Source organism: Lithobates pipiens, unplaced genomic scaffold (genome assembly GCF_037356315.1).
Source record: "Lithobates pipiens isolate NorthernLeopardFrog02 unplaced genomic scaffold, aLitPip1_a1.2 Scaffold_23, whole genome shotgun sequence".
Lineage (NCBI taxonomy): Eukaryota > Metazoa > Chordata > Amphibia > Anura > Ranidae > Lithobates > Lithobates pipiens.
This window is the reverse complement of record NW_027507785.1, coordinates 231874719-231896956: the sequence shown is the minus strand read 5'-3', so window position 1 is coordinate 231896956 and position 22238 is coordinate 231874719. Positions and strand designations below refer to the sequence as shown.

General features: G+C 42.7%; 1 protein-coding gene across 2 annotated transcripts in view; it reads left to right on the top strand.

Moving 5' to 3' along the window:
* BTBD8 (BTB domain containing 8) overlaps window positions 1-22238 on the top strand; it is a 172865-nt gene that overhangs the window by 59923 nt on the left and 90704 nt on the right. For both annotated transcript variants that reach the window (XM_077452921.1, XM_077452922.1), the window contains one exon: window positions 3407-3503. In XM_077452921.1, coding sequence (XP_077309047.1) covers window positions 3407-3503 — 97 coding nt within the window. The remainder of the gene's footprint in view (window positions 1-3406; window positions 3504-22238) is intronic.

Here is a 22238-nt window from a genome sequence, read left to right as displayed (position 1 = left end):
TGTCCATTCACACACGGAGCCAAGACTCTGCCCCGTCCGCTCCATCTCCTGGTTGGCTCACTGCTGCTGCCAAAAGCCAATCAGGAGTGCAAGTCCCCAGAGAGGCAAGACTAGTGGACATTACTGAAACGTGAGAGGGCTCAGGTTAGCATCATGGGGGCTGGGGGAGCTGCTGCACACAGGTTTTTTTTTTTTTTTTGTGCCTTTACAACCACTTTAAAGTGGTTGTATACTCAATTTTTTAACTTTTACCTACAGGAAAGCCTATAATAAGGCTTACCTGTAGGTAAAAAAAATATCTCATAAACCTGTACGGTTTAGGAGATATTCCCCTCGGTATGCGCGCGCATGCGCACAAGGGGATTCTCGGCCTGAAAATCCGTCAGTGGCCGACCGGCCGGAATGAAATCTCCCACGCGCATGCGCGGGAGTGACGATATCGCGGCTCCGGCCACTCACAGCACCCGGAAGAAACGCCAATGTCAGCTCCTTCGGCGTGGATCAGGCCAGATGTCGGGGCCTCGTTCTAAGGTAAGTATTTCATAATGAGCTAGTATGCCGTGCATACTAGCTCATTATGCCTTTTTGCTTTGCAGGTGTTAAAAAAAAAAATAATTTGCGGGTTTACTACCGCTTTAAATCCTACCCTCCTTAACCAGTTGCCGACCGCCGCACGCCGATGTACGTCGGCAGAATGGCACGGGCAGGCATAAGGGCTTACATGTACGTCCCTTGCCTCCCGCGGGTCGGGGGCCCGACCGGGCCCCCGCCCGGTGCCTGCGGCGGTCGGTTTTCGTCCGGGAGCGATCCGGGACGAGGGGGCGGCCATTCATTCATGGCCACCCCCTCGCGATCGCTCCCGACGAATAGTAATCCCCCATGACATCACTTCCTCTCCTGTAATGTAAACACAGGAGAGGAAGTGATGTATTCTCTCCTCCGTGTCGGTATTTTTCGTTCCGACACGGAGGAGAGCGGATCGGTGAGTTGCACCAACACTCTACACACACAGTAGAACATGCCAGGCACACTCACACCCCCCCGATCACCCCCCCAATTACCCCTGCCCCCCAGTCACAGTGACACCAATGTCATTTTTTTTATTTTTTTTTGCATTGGTGTCATTTGTGACTGTAATAACTGTTAGGGCAGTTAGGGTTAGCCCCCTTTAGTTCTAATGTACCCCCCTAACCCCCCCAATAAAGGTTTAACCCCGTGATCACCCCCCGTCGCCAGTGTCACTAAGGCTGGGTTCACATTGCAGCGGTTTATGAGAACGAATGTGATTCGCACTGCAGTGCAAATCACATCCGATCTCTGTGCGATTCGAGTTCAGCCATTCGCCGCACCCGCCACACCCGCCGCAAATTCGCACGGGACCCTTTTTTTGGCCCGCAGCAGAATCGGATCGCATGGGTGTTCACACCATGCGATCCGAGTTTGCAGATCGCACTGCGATATGCGAACTGATCTGGGGGTGTCAGTAACATTTCACTGACACTCCCAGCAGTTCGCATAGGGCAGTGTGAACTGCCGCCGGGAGGCATGCGATGCGGGAACCCGCCGCGGATTCGCGGCGTTTCCGCATCGCTCCAGTGTGAACCCAGCCTAATAAGCGATCATTTTTCTGATCGCCGTATTAGTGTCACAGGTGACGCTAGTTAGGCAGGTAGGTATTTAGGTTCGCCGCAGCTTTTTATAGCGCCAGGGACCCCCATATACTACCGCATAAAGCCCCCTGATTGCCCCCTAGTTAACCCTTTCACCAGTGATCACCATATAACTGTTACAGGTGACGCTGGTTGGTTAGTTATTTTTTTATAGTTTCAGGGCACCCGCCATTTATTACCTAGTCTCACTAGTGTACCCCTAAATTTAGGGGTGTCTACTTTCCAAAATGGGGTCATTTGGGGGGGGTTTGTGCCATCTTGGCATTTTATGGCCTTCAAAACTGTAACGCCCTTAGAAAGCCTGAAGGCGGTGCTTGGTTTTCGGGGCCCCGTACGCGGCTAGGCTCCCAAAAAGTCCCACATATGTGGTATCCCCGTACTCAGGAGAAGCAGCAGAATTTATTTTGGGGTGTCATTTCACATATGCCCATGGCATGCGTGAGCAATATATCATTTAGTGACAACTTTGTGAAAAAAAAAAAAAGTTTGTAATTTTCCCGCAACTTGTGGCAAAATATAAAATATTCCATGAACTCAACATGCCTCTCAGCAAATAGCTTGGGGTGTGTACTTTCTAAAATGGGGTCATTTGTGGGGGTTTTGTGCCATCTTGGCATTTTATGGCCTTCAAAACTGTAATAGGTAGTGAGGAGTGAAGTCAAATATTTATGCCCTTAGAAAGCCTGAAGGCGGTGCTTGGTTTTCGGGGCCCTGTACGCGGCTAGGCTCCCAAAAAGTCCCACATATGTGGTATCCCCGTACTCAGGAGAAGCAGCAGAATTTATTTTGGGGTGTCATTTCACATACGCCCATAGCATGTGTGAGCAATATATCATTTAGTGACAACTTTGTGTAAAAAAAAAAATATATATATATTTTTTTGTCATTATTCAATCGCTTGAGGCAAAAAAATAAAATATTCAATGGGCTCAACATGCCTCTTATCAATTTCCTTAGGGGGTCTACTTTCCAAAATGGGGTCATTTGGGGGGGTTTTGTACTGCCCTGCCATTTTAGCACCTCAAGAAATGAGATAGGCAGTCGTAAACTAAAAGCTGCGTAAATTCCAGAAAACGTACCTTAGTTTGTAGATGTGACAACTTTTGCGCAAACCAATAAATATACAATTATTGACTTTTTTTTTACCAAAGACATGTGGCTGAATACATTTTGGCCTAAATGTATGACTAAAATTGAGTTTATTGGATTTTTCTAATAACAAAAAGTAGAAAATATCATTTTTTTTCAAAATTTGCGGTCTTTTTACGTTTATATCGCAAAAAATAAAAATCGCAGAGGCAATCAAATACCATCAAAAGAAAGCTCTATTTGTGGGAAGAAAAGGACGCAAATTTTGTTTGGGTACAACATTGCATGACCGCGCAATTACCAGTTAAAGCAGCGCAGTGCCAAAGTGTAAAAAGACCTCTGGTCATTTACCAGCAAAATGGTCCGGTCTGAAAGTGGTTAATGAGCACTTTTGTTTAACTGATTTTATTTGCTTTTATATTTTGATGTTCTACTACCTTAAATAATTGTCACTCCACATGCAAGCAACCTCTTCTGACTCCAAGCTTATTGTTTGTTTTTTGTTATGATGATCTGGTGTATTACTGCTGTAGATGATATTTAGGTCCCTGACCTGTTTTTTACTCCCGGCCTAAGGGAGCTCTTTGGTTATTTGAAAATTCAATCAAAAAGATTGAAAGTAAACTATGTCTTCTTTTCTCTTGCAGTCAGATTCTCTCTATCGCTGACATGTATGGAATGGAAGGGTTGAAAGAAGTTGCTGTCTATGTTCTGAAGAGAGACTACTGCAAATTCTTTATCAAGGTACTTGTGCTGTGACTTTGGATGCATTTTAACCATTATTCAGATCAGGCAAAGGTTATCTTAAGTTGTTGTGGATTTACAGGTTCTAGGCTAAGGTTGCTATTCGTCCCCACTTTTTGAGGACAGTTCCTGTTGTGAGGAGTCTATGCCTGGGGAAAAGCTTTCGTGGGAGACACTGGGTAGTGTATTGTTTGTAGTGCGCAGGCTTCAACCCATCACACTGCCAAAGGAGCAACTTGGGACACATACAGACCTATCCAGGTGTGCTGTCTTGGATTGACACTTTAGCAGTGTGATGGTGGAGCCTGCACACTGCAAACTTTACACTACCCAGTGGCTACCTGGGTTGATGCTGCAATCTGTGAGTAACTGCTGACCTGGTCCGGCACTATTTTGGTCGGACTTTCATGCAATTTTGAGGTCCATAGACTTCAATGAATGTAAACCCTCAAAAGTCGCATGAAAGTCAGACCTGCATGATACAAATGCGACTTGTGAATGCCAGCAATAAAAAAAAAAAAAAAAAAAAAAAATGCACAAACCCCCCCCCCATGCATACAAAATAAAAAATAAAAACTGTGGCCCCCCCATTGTCAGATTGGCTGCCGCAGTCTCTCTAGAAGTCGTTGACCATTAGCAGTATATAAAAATCCCAGTATATAGTGGGTAAAATGAGTATTGAACATGTCACCATTTTTCTTGGTAAATATATTTCTAAAGATGCTATTGATGCTGGTTCAGTCTCAACTGATGGCCTATAAAAAGGTGTCACACAAACATCTCATGATGGGTAAAGGCAAAGATCTCTCTCAAGGCCTTTACAACCTTATTGGTGCAAAGCATACCAATGGCGTTGGTTACAGAAGGATTTCTAAACTTCTGAATGTTCCAGTGAGCACTGTTGGGGCCATGATCCAGAAGTGGAAAACGCATCATTTCACCATATACCAGCCACGACCAAGTGCTTCTTTGCAAAATTTCTGACAGAAGAGTGAAATTAACTATCAGATGAGCCCAAGAGCCAAGGACCACTTGTGGAGAGCTTCAGAAAGACATGGAATTGGCACAATTGTTTCAAGACAACAATAAGTAATGCACTCAACCACCATGTCCTGTGTGCACACTCACCACGCAAGACTCCATTGCTGAAGAAAAAGCATGTTGAAGCTTGTTTACAGTTTGCTGCACAATGTTTAGACAAGCCTGTAAAATACTGGGAGAATATAGTCAGATGAGACCAAAATTGAACTCTTTGGATGCCATAATTAATACACCACATGTTTGGAGGTCAAATGGCACTGCACATCACCCCACAAATAACCATAACAGTGAGGTTTGGAGGTGGGAACCTCATGGTTTGGGGCTGTTTTTCTGCATCCGGTACTGCAAACTTCATATCTTTGAAAGAAGGATGAATGGAAAAATGCACCAAGACATTCTTAATAAAATATCTGCTGCCGTCTACCAGGATGATGAAGATACCAGGGTGGAATTTCAGCAAGACAATGATCCCAAACACAAAGCCAAGGAAACTCAATTGGTTTCAAAGAAAATAAAACTGCTAGAATGACCCAGCCATTTACCTGACTTAATTCCAATAGAAAATCTATGGAAAGAGCTAAAGATCAGAGTTCATAGAAGAGGCTCATGGAACCTTTAAGATTTGAAGACTGGAAGAATGGGCCAAAATCACACCTGAGCAATGCAAGCGACTAGATTCTCCATACAGAAAGTGTCTTGAAGCTGTCATTACCAACAAAGTATTTTGTACGAAGTATTAACTAGATTTTAGTTGGCGTGTTCTAGGGCTGTGGGAAAAATCGATTTAAATCTTGAATCGAGTTGAGAGGTCAAATCTATTCAAAATTTCAGCAAATCGATTTTTTTTTTTTTTTTCCACCAGGACAGCCCTGAGGTGCTGCGGGCAGGAGTTTTTAGGCAAGGCCGCGACTTCGGCCTAGTCCGCGAGACCAGATGCCGCAGACTAGGCCGAAGCCATGGCCTCGCCTAAAAACTCCTGCCCGCAGCTCCTCAGGACCAGCGCGGTGTCCAAAAAAAAAACAATTTGAAGTGTGTGTGTGTGCGTTTGTTTGTGGTTTTTTTTATTTTTTTATTATTTATTTATTTTCCCCATGTGTCATTAACTTAATTTCTGAGCTTATTTCTTTTAGTTTCTTTGTATGGATTGCATGGGTTGTTAGACATGTGCTGAAAATTTCATGTCAGTAGCACCTTTTTAGAAATATATTTACCTAGAAAAATGTTCAGTACTTATTTTACCTGTTGTATATACCATCGTTTTGTAGGTGCTATAACTTTCACACAAACCAATCGGTATACACTTATTGGAATTTTTTTTTTTTCTTCCCCTTGACCATCGGAAAGGTTTACCCCTTTTCACGACCAGGCCATTTTTTGCGATACGGCACTGCGTTACTTTAACTGACAATTGCGTGGTTGAGTGACACTGTACCCAAATAAAATTTAGGTTGAAAACTTTCTGCTATAAAACATATCCAATAAAAGTGTAAACAATCAAATTTATTCAATTTAGACCAATATGTATTCTGCTACATATTTTTGGTAAAAAAAAAAAAAAAAATCGAATTGGTGTATATTGATTTTGTGCAAACGTTTTGAGAGAGAGAGACGATCAGCAACTTATAGTGGGACTGCGATATTGCAGCGGACAAATCGGACACTTTTTGGGGATCAGTGACCTGAATATAGTGATTAGTGCTAAATGACACTGGCAGGGAAGGGGTTAACCTTGGGGGCGATCAAAGGATTAACTGTGTGCCTAGTCTGTTTCAGTGTAGTGGGGGGGTTGATTTACTAGTGGAAGACCTGGATCAGTGTTTCTATTTTACAGGAACACAGGATCCATGCCTTCGGTACTCCATAGAATGGCAATCTGCGCTGTTTACATAGGCAGACTGCCATTGTGGAGGTGTACCATAGAATCGGCGGGCGCCAGAGAACCGTCTGCCGTATCCGCCCATCAGCTCCCGTTGTGTAGAATCTGAGCGGAGTGGCGCGTGCCCCAGACCCGGAAGCGTCGGATCATACGTCATCTGGCACAGAGCGTCTGTGCGGTGGGTGGTCCACAAGTGATTATCAAAAACATATAGCAGAATACATTTTCGGCAAAATTTATGAAGAAATTTGATGTTTTTTTTTTTTTTTTTTTTTTTTTTTGACAGTCCTACCTTTTTTGTAAGTTGTATTGTAATTGAATGTTGTTAACCACACGACACTTTTTTGCTTGCAAGTTAAAACCAAATGTGTTGTGTGTCTGTGTGTGTGTGTGTGTGTGTGTGTGTGTGTGTGTGTGTTTGTTTGTTTGTTTGTTTGTTTGTTTGTTTTTTTTTTTTTTTTTTTTTTTTTTTTTTTTTTTTAGCAGAGACCCTAGAGAATAAAATGGCAGTCGTTGCAATATTTTATGTCACACTGTAGTTTCCCAGCTCCAGTGAGCTCAAACAATCAGGGAGAGGGCACTTCTCGCGGCAAATCAGCGGCTGGGATCCCTTTTATCAGAAAGCCATCTAACTAAAAAAATAAATAAATCTGAGCTTATGGCATCTAGCTTCAGCCATAACCCCAGTATTTAACGTCAAAAACATGATGTACAATTAGACAGTCGGCAAGTGGTTAAAGATGACCTATTTTGTTTGCAGTTCAAAGCCATATGGCTACCTGCAGGTTTTCTGTACACCATCTGTGTACAGAACTTCCCATGAAAATTAAATTTCCTTTTTGTGTGATTGATTGGCTTGCTATTTTTCCCAGAAGTCTGCACTAAAATACAAATTTGATTTTGAGCATCCCCTGCAACAAAAATCTAATTTTTGGTGATATACCCCAAAGGGAAATTGCATACAAAGGGATGCAGACCATTCCACTTTCCCCATTATAGCCCTGCAGGTGCAGCAGCTAACTGATATTTATAAAACCACTCCCATACAGATTCACTTTCCACAGTGACTAAGGCTGCATTCACACCTGAGCGTAGCTTTTTCAAGCGTTTTTTGCGTCGTTTTTTACCGCGATTCGCGGCGTTTTTACCGTGATTGCGGCGTTTTTTACCGCGTTTTGTCGCGAATTTGTGCAGGGCAAAAGGTCACCAATGTTAAGCATTGCAGATACAGCGTCAAAACGCCCATAGAAACGCTCGTTGTCGCGCTAAACGCTCGAATCGAGCGTTTCCATTAGTTTCTATGGGAATGAAAACGCCCAAATCAGCCCGATTCGCGCAACAAAAAAGGGTCCGGAACTTGTTTGAGCTTCAGGCGTAGGCCTTCAGGTGACTTGGAGTGGAGATGTGAACCATCTCCATTGAGAATAATGTATTTTTTCCCCTCCAGCGTTTTGTAGCTTCAGGTGTGAATGGGGTCTAACAGCTATTCATTCAGAATAACAAAAGGTAGGACTCTGCAACAAAGTTTAAAATCCCCACAATGTACATAGATTACCCAGAGGGGAATGTGTTTATTTATTTTTTTTCTCAACAGAAGTACAGTTAATCTTTTAGTTATTTGAATTTTTTTCAAACAAATGTAGTGTTGTATTAGCTTCAAGTGTTCAAAGGCTAGTGCAGAGCTGACCGGGTCACCCTTGTGGTTGACACTAGGGATTGTATTCCATGCCACTTTTTGTAAATTCCATTTGTCTTTGTCAGCTGTGTGACAGCAGTGACATTTTTAGAAGTGCTGTGTAAAAGAATAGCATCTGCTGTGATGAAGTGTGAGAAATGTAACTGACGGTGGCAACTCTGCTGTCAGGTGATTGTGTCTGTAGAAACCCTTTTTTGTTTTTTCAAAGCATAGCATACTTCTAGTTGTTGACAGAACAACATTTAACATGCACTACAGAAGTAAGGACGGTGTTAAAGCTCCAATGACATATAGAACTCTGCTACAAAGTGAGTTTAAAGCAGAACTCCAGTAAAAAGAAAAAAAAATCTGCTGTGTACAAAGGCATTACCTCTAATGAGATGAGGTCTGTTGTACAAGTCTATTCGTAAAGTAGTCATACCCCCTTCACTTTTTTAAAGTTTGTTGTGTTGCAGCCTGATACTACAGTTGTTTTCATTTTTTTTCGAATTAATCCACACTCTGTGGCCCATAATGACAAAGTGTAAACCTAATTTTAGAATTGTTTGCGAATGTATGAAGAAGGAAAAACTGAAATCTCACAATATTCAGACCCTTTGCAACAACATTTGAAATTGAGTTTAGGTGCCTCCCATTTCTCTTGATTGTTGCTGAGATGTTTGTTCACCTTAATTGGAGTCCGCTCATGGTAAATTCAGTTGATTGAACATGATTTGGAAAGGCTTACAGGTAAAAAAAAGTGCAATTATTTTTTTTTTTTTTTTGAAGAAGAAGCCTGCAGAACATTACACTTGCTATCGGCAGATCACGGGTGCAATGTCCAGCTCCTGCAGACTTTCCAGAGTCTTATGGGCTGACTGCTATCTGGGAGCAGCTGCAATGCACAGGAAACTGAATAAATGACGCGGCCATATGGGCAGAGCTCTGCATGGCCACACTGTTGTCAAATTGTGACAGCGGTGCAGGGAGAAGATCCCCAGCTTGCTGTCACAGGGAGGGGGGATCAGGGGAAAGAGGCTGCAGATGCCGCAACATGTTACACGTTCCTAAAATCGAATGAAGCATGCTATATGTTCCAAAAGTGAACTTCTCCTTTAAACCCAAAAGCAAACATTTATTATGTTATAGCTTACCAAATCATAGGTGCAGTATCTGTATTAGTTTTACTTTTTTTTTTATTTTTTTGGCTTTCTTCTATTTTCATTTGGTGATCCAGCCAGTATGTCTGTCTTTCAATAGAAAAACTCTCTTGCGATTTTACAGGTATGAGACACTGGAAGGGGTGCTTCCAATTATCAACTTTTATTTATGTAAAACCTTTATCCCAAAAGGGGGAAAAACTGCTGTACCTGCTTTATATATAGTATTAGCTGGAGTTCAGCTTCAATGGTTACTGTATTTAAATCTGCTAGTATTTCTAACAGCCCCCCACCCCATACTCCTTCACCTAGAGTGGTGTCTGTATAATATAGGAGGTGTTTTACTGGCCAGATCACCTGGGGAAGCAGAGGAAAATTATAAAACAAAACAACCTAGCCACCACATCTAATGACTGGTAAGCTGCAATTTTATAACATTTTGTGGGTTTAATATCGCTTTCATTGATTCGTGGTTGCAGTGCACACGTGCTGCAACAATATGCATAATGTTGAAGTGGTTGGAAGAATAGCAGTGTGGCAGTAAAAAAAAAAAAAAAAAAAAAAAAAATATATACTGCTGGTACCAGGTAACGGGTAAGAGGATTTATGCACGTCTCGGTTTTTGGTGTGTGTGTGTGTGTGTTTGTTTTTTTTTTGTTTTTTGGCCACCTACTTTCCTTCAGTTTTTGTAATAAAAAAATAAAAATAAAACCATGCTCAAGCAACCTGCAACTCCTCAGCAATCTTTGCATCTCCTATAAAGGTTCCTGTTTATCCAGGTCATGGAATAACTAATAGTAGGGATGTGCGTCATCGTCACCCATTTAAAAAAAAAAACCTCCAAACCCTAAATGAAAAGCCGGCATAAAGCACAGCACAGTGCCACACTAGTGTCTTCTGTCCTGCTTCAAATCACTCCTTCACCCCTTCACAGGGGTGTCCTCTGTGCCCCCCCCCCCCTCACCATAGCTGTTTCCTTTGAATCATCCCCCCTACCCCAAAGTATTGCTCTCTGACCCCCACAAGTAGGGACATTTGCTCCCTTCATAACACACAGCCATGTGTAGGTAGCTTTCTCCTACCTTACACTGGCTGTACATCAGTGTGGAGTGAGAGACAGCATAGTGCTGGATGGAGGATGAGAGCGGAAGCTGTCAGACTTAACTGTTCAGGTTAACAAGCTGATGATTGGTAAGGCCACCAACAACCAATCACCTGCTGGTTAAAGCGAAGGTCCACCCTAAAGTGGAGCTTCAGGTCATTGGAACCCCCCCCCCTCCGGCGCCACAATTGGCACCTTTCAGGGGGGAGGGGGTGCAGGTACCTGTACAGTACAGGTATCTGCACCCACTTCCGGCATAGATATCTGCAGAAGGTACGCCCCTTTCCGCAGAATCTACGCCCCTTTCCGAAGGTCCCCCGCTGTCTGCTGGGAAACACACGGATCCCAGAGACAGCGGGGGCCATCCTTATTGCGCAGTGCGACTCGCGCATGCGCAGTAGGGAACCGGGAAATGAAGCCGCAAGGCCATTCCCATACCCATACCAAAAATGGCAGCGGCAGCACCCGAGAGACGATTGAGAGATCGGCTTCGGGTGCCGACATCGGGCGCGCTGGGCGGGTAAGTGTCATTATTTTAAAAGTCTGCAGCTGCAGTAATTGTAGCTGCTGGCTTAAAAAAAAAAAAAAAAAACACGGCGGACTCCCGCTTTAACTTGCAAAGTTAACTAAAGCAGCTCCTGTGCTCCCGCCCTCCATCCAGCACTGTTTTGTCTTTCACTCCGCTCTATTTAAAGGTGAACTGCGGAGGCAGAGGGGGGAAGTACAGCCCTGTTTGTTATCTACACGCCGGCTTACTGCAATCAACAGGTAGATCGCTAATCGACGGGTTGCTAACCCTGGCCATACAGTGTATAGATGCTGCCAGCCCAATATTCAGCATCCTTATAACTGCACCTTTACTGCAATACTTTGTAACAATAATAAGGATACAAAGCAATCGCACAAAGAATTCTCAGGGTCCCAGTGCCTCCTATCCATTTTTCTTTCAGTCATTGAAGGACACAGCTCCATTAAAGCTTGACCAAAGGGTTATCACGCCACCTTCAGGAGAGAACTAGGCAGAACGTGTAATGTGAAAACCGAACTGTACAGTTCCGCCCAGGGGGTGGTCTGGCTATAACCCCTCAGCCTGCTTCCTGGAGCTCAGTTTTTTTTTCTGCCTAGTGAAGAAGGACCTAGGCTCCCTGCCAGGACCATTAGTCCTGGGAATTTTTTTTTTCTGTATTTTTGCACAAGATATTGCTCCTGTTATCCAGCCTCTCACCCTGTCAGCCGGCTGTTGATATAAATATTGATCGTTGTAGTCTGCCCAACCTGGCCATCGAGCATGAGCAGTCCCTAGCTACGTGCTGGGTCGGCCATGACATGCTTCTCAGGCTCCAGGGTCGGCCGGTGAGCACACACCTGACCGGACTATGGATGTCTTTGTCACAGTGTGCCATGGCCAGCAGCCACCCCATACTGCTCGGGTGTGGGTCTGTGATGGGATGCCTCCAGCTGGTCCGGACGGAAACTACAGCTCGCCCTGTCTCGGCAGGACAGAGCAACTGGGCATTCCCTGGGAGGTCGATTAGGGGGTCCCTCTTCCGGCTGGTGTAGGAGTGGAGACGCCGGTCTATGTGAGAAGAGCTGCGGTTGCGGTGTACTCCCGAAAACCACCCTGTGTGGGTAACTGAAAGGCTGGGAGAAGTTCCCCCCAGGTGAGCTTGGGGAAGGGTTGACAGTCACCGCACCTGGGCTCACTGGCGTCTGGTATCCTGTTGTTGTTAATCCTCTCATCTGGCTGGACCTGATCTGACCAACGTGGACTGTGTATATGGGAGACGGTCGGGATAAATCAGCAATATACAGGTCGGCTCTTTACTGCCTTATTATCCATTTTAAACAGTCCGACGCCGAGGATACTAAGATTATAGCATATACTGAACTGCATTGAATTGAACTGTATATATTCCACTAAAATAAGTGCTGCAGATATCTGGAACTTGAACCCTTTTCATAGTGTATTAAGCAGCACTTCCTTATTGGCCTGCCTCTCTTTTTTATATATATATATATATATATATATATATATATATATATATATATATATATATATATATATATATATATATATATATATATATATATATATAATATAGTGACTCACAAAGATTGTGCTGGATGATCTAGTTGAAAATTTTAAAATCAGCCATATTTTGCTATTAAGTACCAGCGTACAGCAGCCTGAATTTTTCATTTTTTTCCTCAGCAGTGAATCACTATTGCTCTCGATAACCTCAGTACTAAGAACTTTTTTTTTTTTGGGTGGGGAAATTATCGTATGGGATATTCTGTGTCTCTAGTTTTTTTTTTTTTTTTTTTTTTTTTTTCCCCCATTTACCCCTCTCTCCCTCCTGGAACTTGGAAGGGGGTTTTCTTCTCCCCCCCCCCCCCCCGCTTTCAATTGAATCAGATATTGAGTTAATATGTCGAGGAGATGAACAGGGGCAACAGGAGGGCATGGGGTCACAACAACTTCGCTCTTCCAAAGAGAAAAGTAAGCAGACAGCTGCGGCTGCCGCGGCAAAATTAGAGAGGTATGTCCATACCCCTGGTCAAACACCAACAAAGGGGGGACCGACAGTGCAAACAAAAATACATCAGGGAGCTCCAGCACATAGAAAAAGTCAAGGTCAATCATCTACTCTGGCCGTGGTAGTATCTGGTCATAAGAGCCAGGGGGATATCCAATGCGATTTGGATTCTGCCATGAATATTAGTCCCTCTGTGGAGGAGACCCCAACCCTGAAGGATGTTTTACAAGCGGTAAATGCATGCAAATCTTCACTGGGAGAATTGGCTGCCCAGTTAACAGGAATGAAGGAGGAACTGTCACTAGTACGACCAGATATTCAAAAAGTAGTTGAAAGAACAACGATGTTGGAAACAAGGACAAGTCAACTAGAAGATGTACTCCCAATGCACTCGGAGGTGAAGAGCATGAGAAAGCAACTGGATAGCTATGCTATTAAAACGGATGAAATAGAAAACAGATCCCGAAGGGATAACATCAGGATGATGGGGTTACCAGAGAAAAGCGAAGGTCCGGATGCCATAAAATTCCTGGAAACCTGGCTTATAGAGCTTTTTGGAAAAAGTTTTTCACCCTTTTTTGCGATAGAACGGGCCCATCGGGTTCCCTTTAGAGCCCCGCCCCCCGGAGGCCGTCCTAGACCGATGCTGTTGAAGTTCTTTAACTACAAAGACAAAGTGACACTGATGCGTAAGGCAAGGGAGATGGGGAACATCTCCTACAAAGGCACGAAGATCTCACTCTACCCAGATTATTCTCTGGAACTGCAGAGACGTAGGGCGGAATTCCGTGTAATTAAATCCACCCTGCAGATATATAAAGTAACATATGCACTCTTTTATACCCTGCAAGACTGAGTGTTATGGCTCTGGGTGGGACTCAGATTTTCGATTCCACGGCTGGGGCATTACAATGGTTGGAAGCAAATAAGGAGACCCTGCAGAGTAGCCAGGGTGAAAGGGAGGGAATTTAGAAAGTGAGGGGGAGGGATGAGGTTGGCGGGGGGAGGGAAGAGTGGGAAGAAAGGGAAAGGTAAAGGAAAGGAAAAAAAATTAGAGGGGTAGGTAGAGGGTATAAGTTGGTAGATAAAAATAGTGGGAATTGGAAGATATGCTGAGGTATAACGGAAGGGAGACAGTGGGGGTGGCACATGGGAGATTGGGAAACAGAAGGTGTATGGATGTTATGGTCACGTTAAACTCCCTCAGGGAGCACCTTGAAAGGTGGAGGAAGGGGAGGGAAGGGAGGGGGGTACGGTTGAAAGGGGGTGGAAGGGAAGTTTGTATAAAATGTTTCACATGAAGGAAAAAAAATGAACACTGCACGATAACTGAACAGGCGAATAAGATAAATAATAGTATGCACTTTGATAAGGAAATGTATATAAGGGTTAAAGTTAATTTACAAGTAAATAGTGCACGGAATAACCAAAGGGAGGTGTAATAGGCAAGGGAGCACTCTTGAAATGGTGGTACCTGTAGGGTCTGTATATTACAAGTATTATGTATGTTTGCTCCATGTACTCGAGCTGTTCATTCCTCTTTTGCCTTGCTGGTTCTCTTTTTTTTTTTTTTTTTTTTTTTTTTCCTTTTCCGCTATGACAGATGATACAGATTAAAAAATGTCTATATCACAATTAAAAAACAGGAAATATCAACAGCAGTATCATTCAGTACACACCTCTTACTCAAGAGGAGTGAGTGTGATAATAAAAGATGGGGTGAGTTTCTCCTGCAGGCAGGTCAGTATTGACGAATTGGGGCGATATGTCTTTTGTATGGGCTATTGGAGGGTAGAGGCTGCATTTTGGCAAATGTATATATACCCCCACCGTTTAAAATGGAGGTTCTGTATAAATTAATGGAATTCATTGGGGATAAAGTAGACGTTCCGGTTATAGCGTTGGGCGACTTCAATTAAGTCCTCGATGAAGAGATGGACAGGCCCCCCCCAGGGTGCGATCCAGGAATACGGGCAAACTAGGCTGTGTTGTTTTTTGAAGGAAATGGGGCTAATGGATCTGTGGCGAGAGAGAAATCGGAAAGTTAAACAATTCTCCTGTTTTTCAGGATCCTACGCTACCCTTTCTAGAATAGAGCTGGCCCTAGGAAACGTAGAAATGGCACAAAATATAAGGGACATAGTATATATGCCCAGAGGGATCTCAGACCACTCGTTGCTAATGGTGGCAATAAATACGGGTGAGACGAGAACTCAAGAGGGATGGAAAATTAGCCCGTACTGGTTTGAACTAATAAAGGACATAGAGGATGTTACTCTAAAATTACAAGAGTTCATAAGGTTTAATGCGGGTACCGCCCCAGCTAGTGTAATATGGGATACCTTAAAGGCTTTCCTTAGGGGCATTTTGATCCAGCAGATAGCAAGAATTGAGCGAAAATCTAGGAGGAGAGGAGAGTATAAGGAAGGAACTGATAGAGCACGAAAATAATTATGTGAATGACCCAACCCCAGAAAAAACAAAAAATCTGGTTAAATAAACAACAAGGGTATAAGATAGTAATAAAAAAAAAAAAAAAAAAAAAGAGGGCAAACGAACATTTCAGAAACAGCGTTACTTTGGGGAAGGGGAGGGGGTGGGCAGAATGCTGGCTCAGTTGGTAAAAACAAATTCCCCTCCGTCTGTCATCTCTAGCATTAGAACCCGGAATGGGGCACTATCCCTGAGAGGTGAGGAGATAGTAGAAACCTTTGGAGATTATTATAGAGAATTGTACCATTCACAAGGAGTGGGGGAGGAAGGGGAAATGGATAGTTTTTTGGAGGGTTTGGAAATGGTGACTCTCACTCAGGAGGAGAGGGAAGAATTAGATGCCCCGATAACCCTTGCTGAGTTGCAACAAGCAGTGATCGGGATGGCTAATCAAAAGGCCCCAGGACCTGACGGGCTCCCGGTAAATATTATGGAGACGCTGCTTCCAGAGTTGTATAAGACATTAAGAGGTGCAGTGGAGAAGGGGAAATTGCCTGTCTCGATGACAGAAGCAACTATTATTGTGATTCCCAAAGCAGAAAAAGACCCATTAGAGGTGGCCTCATGTAGGCCAATTTCGTTATTGAACACGGATGAAAAAAATTTAGCCAAGGTATTATCAAATAGGCTGAATCAATTTATCACAAAGTTAGTACATCCAGACCAAACAGGATTCATTCTGGGAAGATCTACCAGCATGAATATTAGAAGGACTTTTTTAAATATGCAGACACCGTCAGAGAACATGGGGGCAAGAGCCATAATGTCTCTGGATGTAACTAAGGCTTTTGATAGCCTAGAGTGGAAGTATCTCTGGCGTGTGCTGGAGAAAATAGGATTACTTGACAGCAAACCCTGATCAGTACATTAACAAAAACTTAATGCCACTTCTAAATAAATTTAAGCGAAAATGTGACGTCTGGAGCAGGCTCCCGTTATCGGTGATGGGGCGTTGTAGTTTGATTAAGATGATATGGATGCCTCAATTGCTATACGTCCTACATAACGCACCGGTATGGATATGCAAAAAATGGTTTAAAAAGCTTGAAACCCTTTTTCGGGAGCTTATCTGGAAGAAGGGTACGGCTAGGATCCGGCTCCAGACGTTGCAGCTACCAATAGACAGAGGGGGCCTGGCGGTGCCACACCCCAGGAATTATTATCTGGCGGCGCAGCTGCAGCATCTGGCCGGTTGTGACTCGAGACAGGGAAGAAACCTAAAAGGAGGGATCATGACGATAGGAGCTCTACATGAATCCATAGCTGAGGTCTTGGGGGCAGACTCCTTCCAGTATAATAACTCTGTAACTAGGGTGGTGGGTAAAGTATGGAAATCGGTAAAAATAATAATGGGGTACACAGGGTTGCCAGAATTTATGCCTCTATGGGATAACAAAAACTTACCAGAATTACTTTCAATAGGGAAGGTTAAAATATGGGAAAGGCAGGGCATAACTAAATTGATCCAACTATATGATGGTAATGTCTTAAAGACATTCCTGGACCTAAAAAAGGAATATGATATACCACAACAATCATTTTTTAAATACCTACAGTTGAGACACGCTTTAGCAGCACAGTTTGGGGTACATATGCCACTGTGGGATAAAACCCCTCTACTTCGGAAGGTACTTACAATGGACAAGGTTAGTGGGTGTATATCCGTAATATATAATCAGCTATGTATGAATCTTAATCAGGAAATTGATCACCCGAACCTAAAGAGGAGGTGGGAAGAGGATATTAGGAAAATATCAGATGAGCAGTGGAGGAGAATAATGGAGCTGGGGCCAATGACATCGGTTTCTCCCTCACAAAAAATCTCACATCTGATGCTAGTACGCAGGGCTTATTATACACCTCAGAGACTTTATTTGTTTGGTAGGAAAGCCGATGACAGTTGCCCTAGATGCCGGAGACAGGGAGACCTTATGCACATTGGAGAGGTGTAGTGGAAACTATTAATAAAATCATTGAGGTAGAATTGAAAATGGACCCGATACTTTGTGTGCTGGGCTATAGGAAGGAGCCGGGAGAACAAAAATGTACTACGATGGCAGTTATACGCTGTCTATTTCAAGCTCGTAGAATAATTGCTCAAAGATGGCAGGCGGAGAGGGCCCCCTTGGTGAGTGAATGGACCCAAGTCATCAGTGAATTAATATGGAAAGAGAAGACAGTATATGTAAAAAGGGGTAATTTTAAAGAGTTTAAAAAAATATGGAGGCCCTGGGCAAATGAGATGGGATACCCTATAGATTAGAAAGGAGTAGGAGAGAGAGAAGTTTAAATCAAAAGAAAAAAGAAAAAGAGGCAAGGTAGTTTTTAATCCAAAATACCAGTAAATACCTTAAATGCAGGGAAGGAAAAAGTGCAGTAGAATTGTAATGCTAAGGAGGGAGGGTGGGTGCTGGAGAAGGGAGGGGGAGGGGACAGGGATAAACTGACGTTAAATAAGGCAACACGGAATATAGAGGATAAGAATTATTGTAATGAGATATAAGCTTTGTAATAGTGATTTATCATTGTGTTTTTTTTTTTCCTTTCTTTTTTAAAGAAGGGAAGAAGAAAAAAAGAAAAAGCTGATGTGTATTAAGTATTATGATGTTTTGTATATGTGAAGGAAAAAAAAAATATTGCAGCTGCTGACTTTTAATAAATTGACACTTACCTGTCCCAGGGTCCAGCGATGTCGGCGGCAGATGACGAGCAATCGTTCGTCTCTCTGCTGCCCCCGCCACCATCCTCTGTCAGGGAATCGGGAAGTGAAGCATTGCGGCTTCACTGCCCGGCTCCCTACTGCGCATGCGCGAGTCGCACTGCGCGTCTCTGCTGGTCCCCGCTGTGTCCTGGGAACTGTGCGTTTCCGAGAACACAAAGGGGGGGGGGCGGGGCATCTGCGGTGGTCTTGACCCGGAAGTGGGTGCAGATACCTGGATTATCCAGGTAACTGCACCCCCCTCCCCCCTGAAAGGTGCCGATTGTGGCACCGGAGGGGGGGGGGAAGGGATTAGATGAGCGTAACTTCCACTTCAGGGTGGAGGTCCGCTTTAAAATCCCCTTCTAAACTTGGGGTGCTTGTTATACACCAATAAATATGGTAGTTTGTCCTGTGAGTGAGATGAGCTGCTGAGAAACAGACTGGAACTTCTGTTTTCAAACGTGAGGATGAATTGCTCCACACTACTTACAGCTACACAGGTTAGTGAGGGCTTATTTGAAGCCTATTTTACTGCTAGAAGCTTGATTGTTCATAGCCAGGCCACAGGTTCATTTTAAATGAAGATCAAAAGGGTGAAAGGGAAAAACGTCTCAGGCTATCAAATACTGTGCTAAGCACTGTGTGTGTTTCCTGCTAACAGGCAGGGTTTTTTGATGAAAAAATAAATAAATTATGCTGGCTGACTGGTTCACTTTAGCTTACTATATTACTCTGTAGACTAGAATTACATTGGGCATGGTTTAATTTTCTTTTGAATAGCAAACCTTTTTTCATGTTGAGGGTTAAAAGGAATGGTTTCATAATCAATAGACACAACTGTTCTGAATTCAATGCTGCTCCGTACCTGACTTTTGTAATAATGATTTAAGGGAAAGCTTTTTCAAATGTGCCATTTACAGCACTAATCTAGTAAAAATAGGTGGAACAAATAGTTCTTCACTGTTTATACAGTAAATGGCAAAATGTAAGCTAATTCTGTTTCTTTCCAGTTCTACACAATCACATTTCATTTGGGGGAGGCAGAGTTGTCAAAGCCTTTGACAGATAGAATAGCTGAAGCATGGTGGCAGAGGTGAAAGATATGTAGGAATTTCTATAGCTTCATATAGTACAGTTGATGTCAGGGGTACTTTGCCTTTTTTTTCTTGTATTGTACATGACGAGCTAAAATATATACTAGCTCAGCAATAAGGTGTTCTTTACTACAATGTAAATAAAAGGGCAATGAAGTGGCACACACCCCATGCAAAACAATTGCCCATAAATCTGCTAAAAGTACATGCTTTGAAATTACTTGTAAGCAAATTAATAGAAATCTAATATTCAACTTGTATTAGGTAAATTGGCAGCTTGTAACGATTTTTCAAATATGGCCTCCCTGCTTCCAGAATACATTTTGACCAAAATCTGTAATTGTATTTCCTTTTAGTTTTTATTTTTTTTGTCGCCCCCCGCCCCCTCCCCCCAAGAGCTTTCTTTTGGTGGTATTTGATAACTACTGTAGTTTTTTTTTATTTTTTTCGTGCTATAAACCAAAAACTTGACAACAATATTTTTTTACTTTCTGCTACAAAATCTATTCAATAAAGGTTTTCATCAGTTTAGGCCAATATGTATTCTGCTACATATTTCTGGTTAAAAAAAAACATATGTTGATTGGTTTGCACAAAAGCTATAGCGTCTACAAACTATGGAATAATATATTTATGGAATTTTTTTATTTTTATTTTTTTACTGGTAATGGCGGTGACCAGCGACTTATAGCGGGACTGCAATATTGCGGCCGACAAATTGGACACCTGACACTTTTTGGACGCTTTTTTTGGGACCAGTGATACCAATTCAGTGAGCTGTGCTAAAATATGCATCGTCACTGTACTGATGACACTGGCTGGGAAAGGGTTAACATTGGGGCGATCAAAGGGTTAAATGTGTGCCTGACCAGTGTTTTACTACCGTGGGGGAGGTGCTTATACTAGTGGAAGGCAATTATCTGCATTCCTGCTTTTGCAGCCTGCAATGAAGACATGTTTGTTTCAATCCAGTTGTATTTACTATTTACTCAGTGCAACTTCTACCATCCAAGTGTAAGCTATAACACCCACATGTCAGAAAAAAATAGAAAAGGATCACCCCCCCCCCTCCTAAAAATGACTTGTAAACTCAATCAAGTGTAGTTAATCGCCTTCTCAATGGCACACAAAGCTATTTGACTTTCAACTGTCATCAGCTGTGGTAATTTTGCTTAGCTCTGCATGAAAAGGGCTTTCCTGGAGCTTTTCAGTCACTGGTAGTACAAGTGATGTAAACCATCAACCATTGCTCGCAAGGCACTGTCAAAACACCTCCTGGATAAAGTTGTGGACAGGCAGAGATCACGTCAGGAGATGGATACAAAAAAACAAGTCAAAGTCTTTATCAATGCATAGAAGCACAGTGAAGTCTATTAAGTGGAAGATATTTGGTACAACACAGAACCTCCAAGGATCAGGATGTCGCTCCAAGTTAAATGATAGAACCAGGAGAAAACTGATCAGAGGCTACCAAGAGGCCTAAAGCAACTCCGAAGCAGTTGCAGGAATGTATGACAGGGTGGTCATTGTGTGAATGTGACAACAATATCACAAATTCTCCACAAATATGGCTTGTATAGGGGTATTGCAAGAAATAGCCACCACTCAAAGGTCACAACTGAGCTTTGCTAAAATGCACCTCGAAGATTCTGAGGCCACATGGGGGGGGGGGGGGGGTGTGTTCTGGTGAGTTGAGACTAAAATTGAAATATTTGGCCTCAACAGCAAATGATGTCTGGCGGAAATCCAATACACATTATCGTTTCTACAGTAACACATGGAGGTGGTAATATCTTGTTATTGGGGTGTTTCCTTGCAGCAGGGACTGGAGCACTAAACTGGAGCAAAATACCATCAAATTCTTAATATAGCATTTATTAGGGGGACTATTTATTTTATTAACATGAAATGGGCCGTCTGCCCGTGTACTGAGCAGTGATAATTTATCGCTGCTTAATAAACGGACACCTGGAGTGTTTCAGTGAATTTCTGGTACTGTAATGTCGCCATATCTCAAGAGATTCCAGTTTTAGGGAGTGCTCTCCACTGTTTTGAAGGGTTTTGTAGATCGCTTTACTTCATAAAAGCAGAAGCGATCTACACCGCTTCATAAACAGGCACCCAGAGGAGAGAGATCTCCTCTGTGAATGCCCGAGAATGGAGCAGTGGATATTTTCCACGGCTTCATAAACGGACACCTTAAACCCCATTGAAAATCTGTGGAATGACTTGAAGACTACAGTCCACAAATGGTCTCCATCAAATTTAACTGAACTTGAACAGTTCTGCAAAGAGTGTGCAAATATTGCAAAGTCTAGATGTGTAAAGTTGGTAGAGGCATATCCCAACAGACTAAAGGCTGGAATTCAAGCAAAAGGTGGTTCAACACAAGGCGGTGATCCTTTTTTCAGCTCTGTGATTTTTTGTTTTTGAATAATTTTATTTTTTTAAATGTTTGTGTTCTGTCTTTCACTTGGATGTTATAAGCGGCACTGAGTAAATACAGCTGGATAAAACAAACTGTGTCTGTCTTCATTTTGCACTGCAAAGCAACAATGTGATTATTTTCTTTGACCCATGTATATAATCCCAAAAAGGGGTTGTCTCCCCCCCCCACTGTCCAGCATGTACCAAAACCTGAAATATCCATTTTGAGAAGACACTTTACATAGCAGTGATAAGATGGTGGGAACCAATCATTTTATTCCACAATTTGACCATAATTCTGGTTATTTTCCCCTCTCTAATGGTGATCATTTATTACTTTTTACAATCACTCATGTACTTTAACTTTTGTGTTTTTTTTTTTTTATACTAATTTGATAATGCGGGTGGTTATAAAGGCTTTGTTGGCCAGGACAACTACTCCCAATTCCAACTGTTTTATTGGTGTAGATTTTAAAGCTTCTGTATTTCTTGGTTTTTAATAAATCTGCCGATCAATTTGTGTTCTGAATATTCACACCAGCAATGCGTATAACTGACCCTTTCATCTCTAGATGCTTTGCTCTTTACCCATCTAGTAAACATCACACTGTGGGAGTATCAGCCGTGCC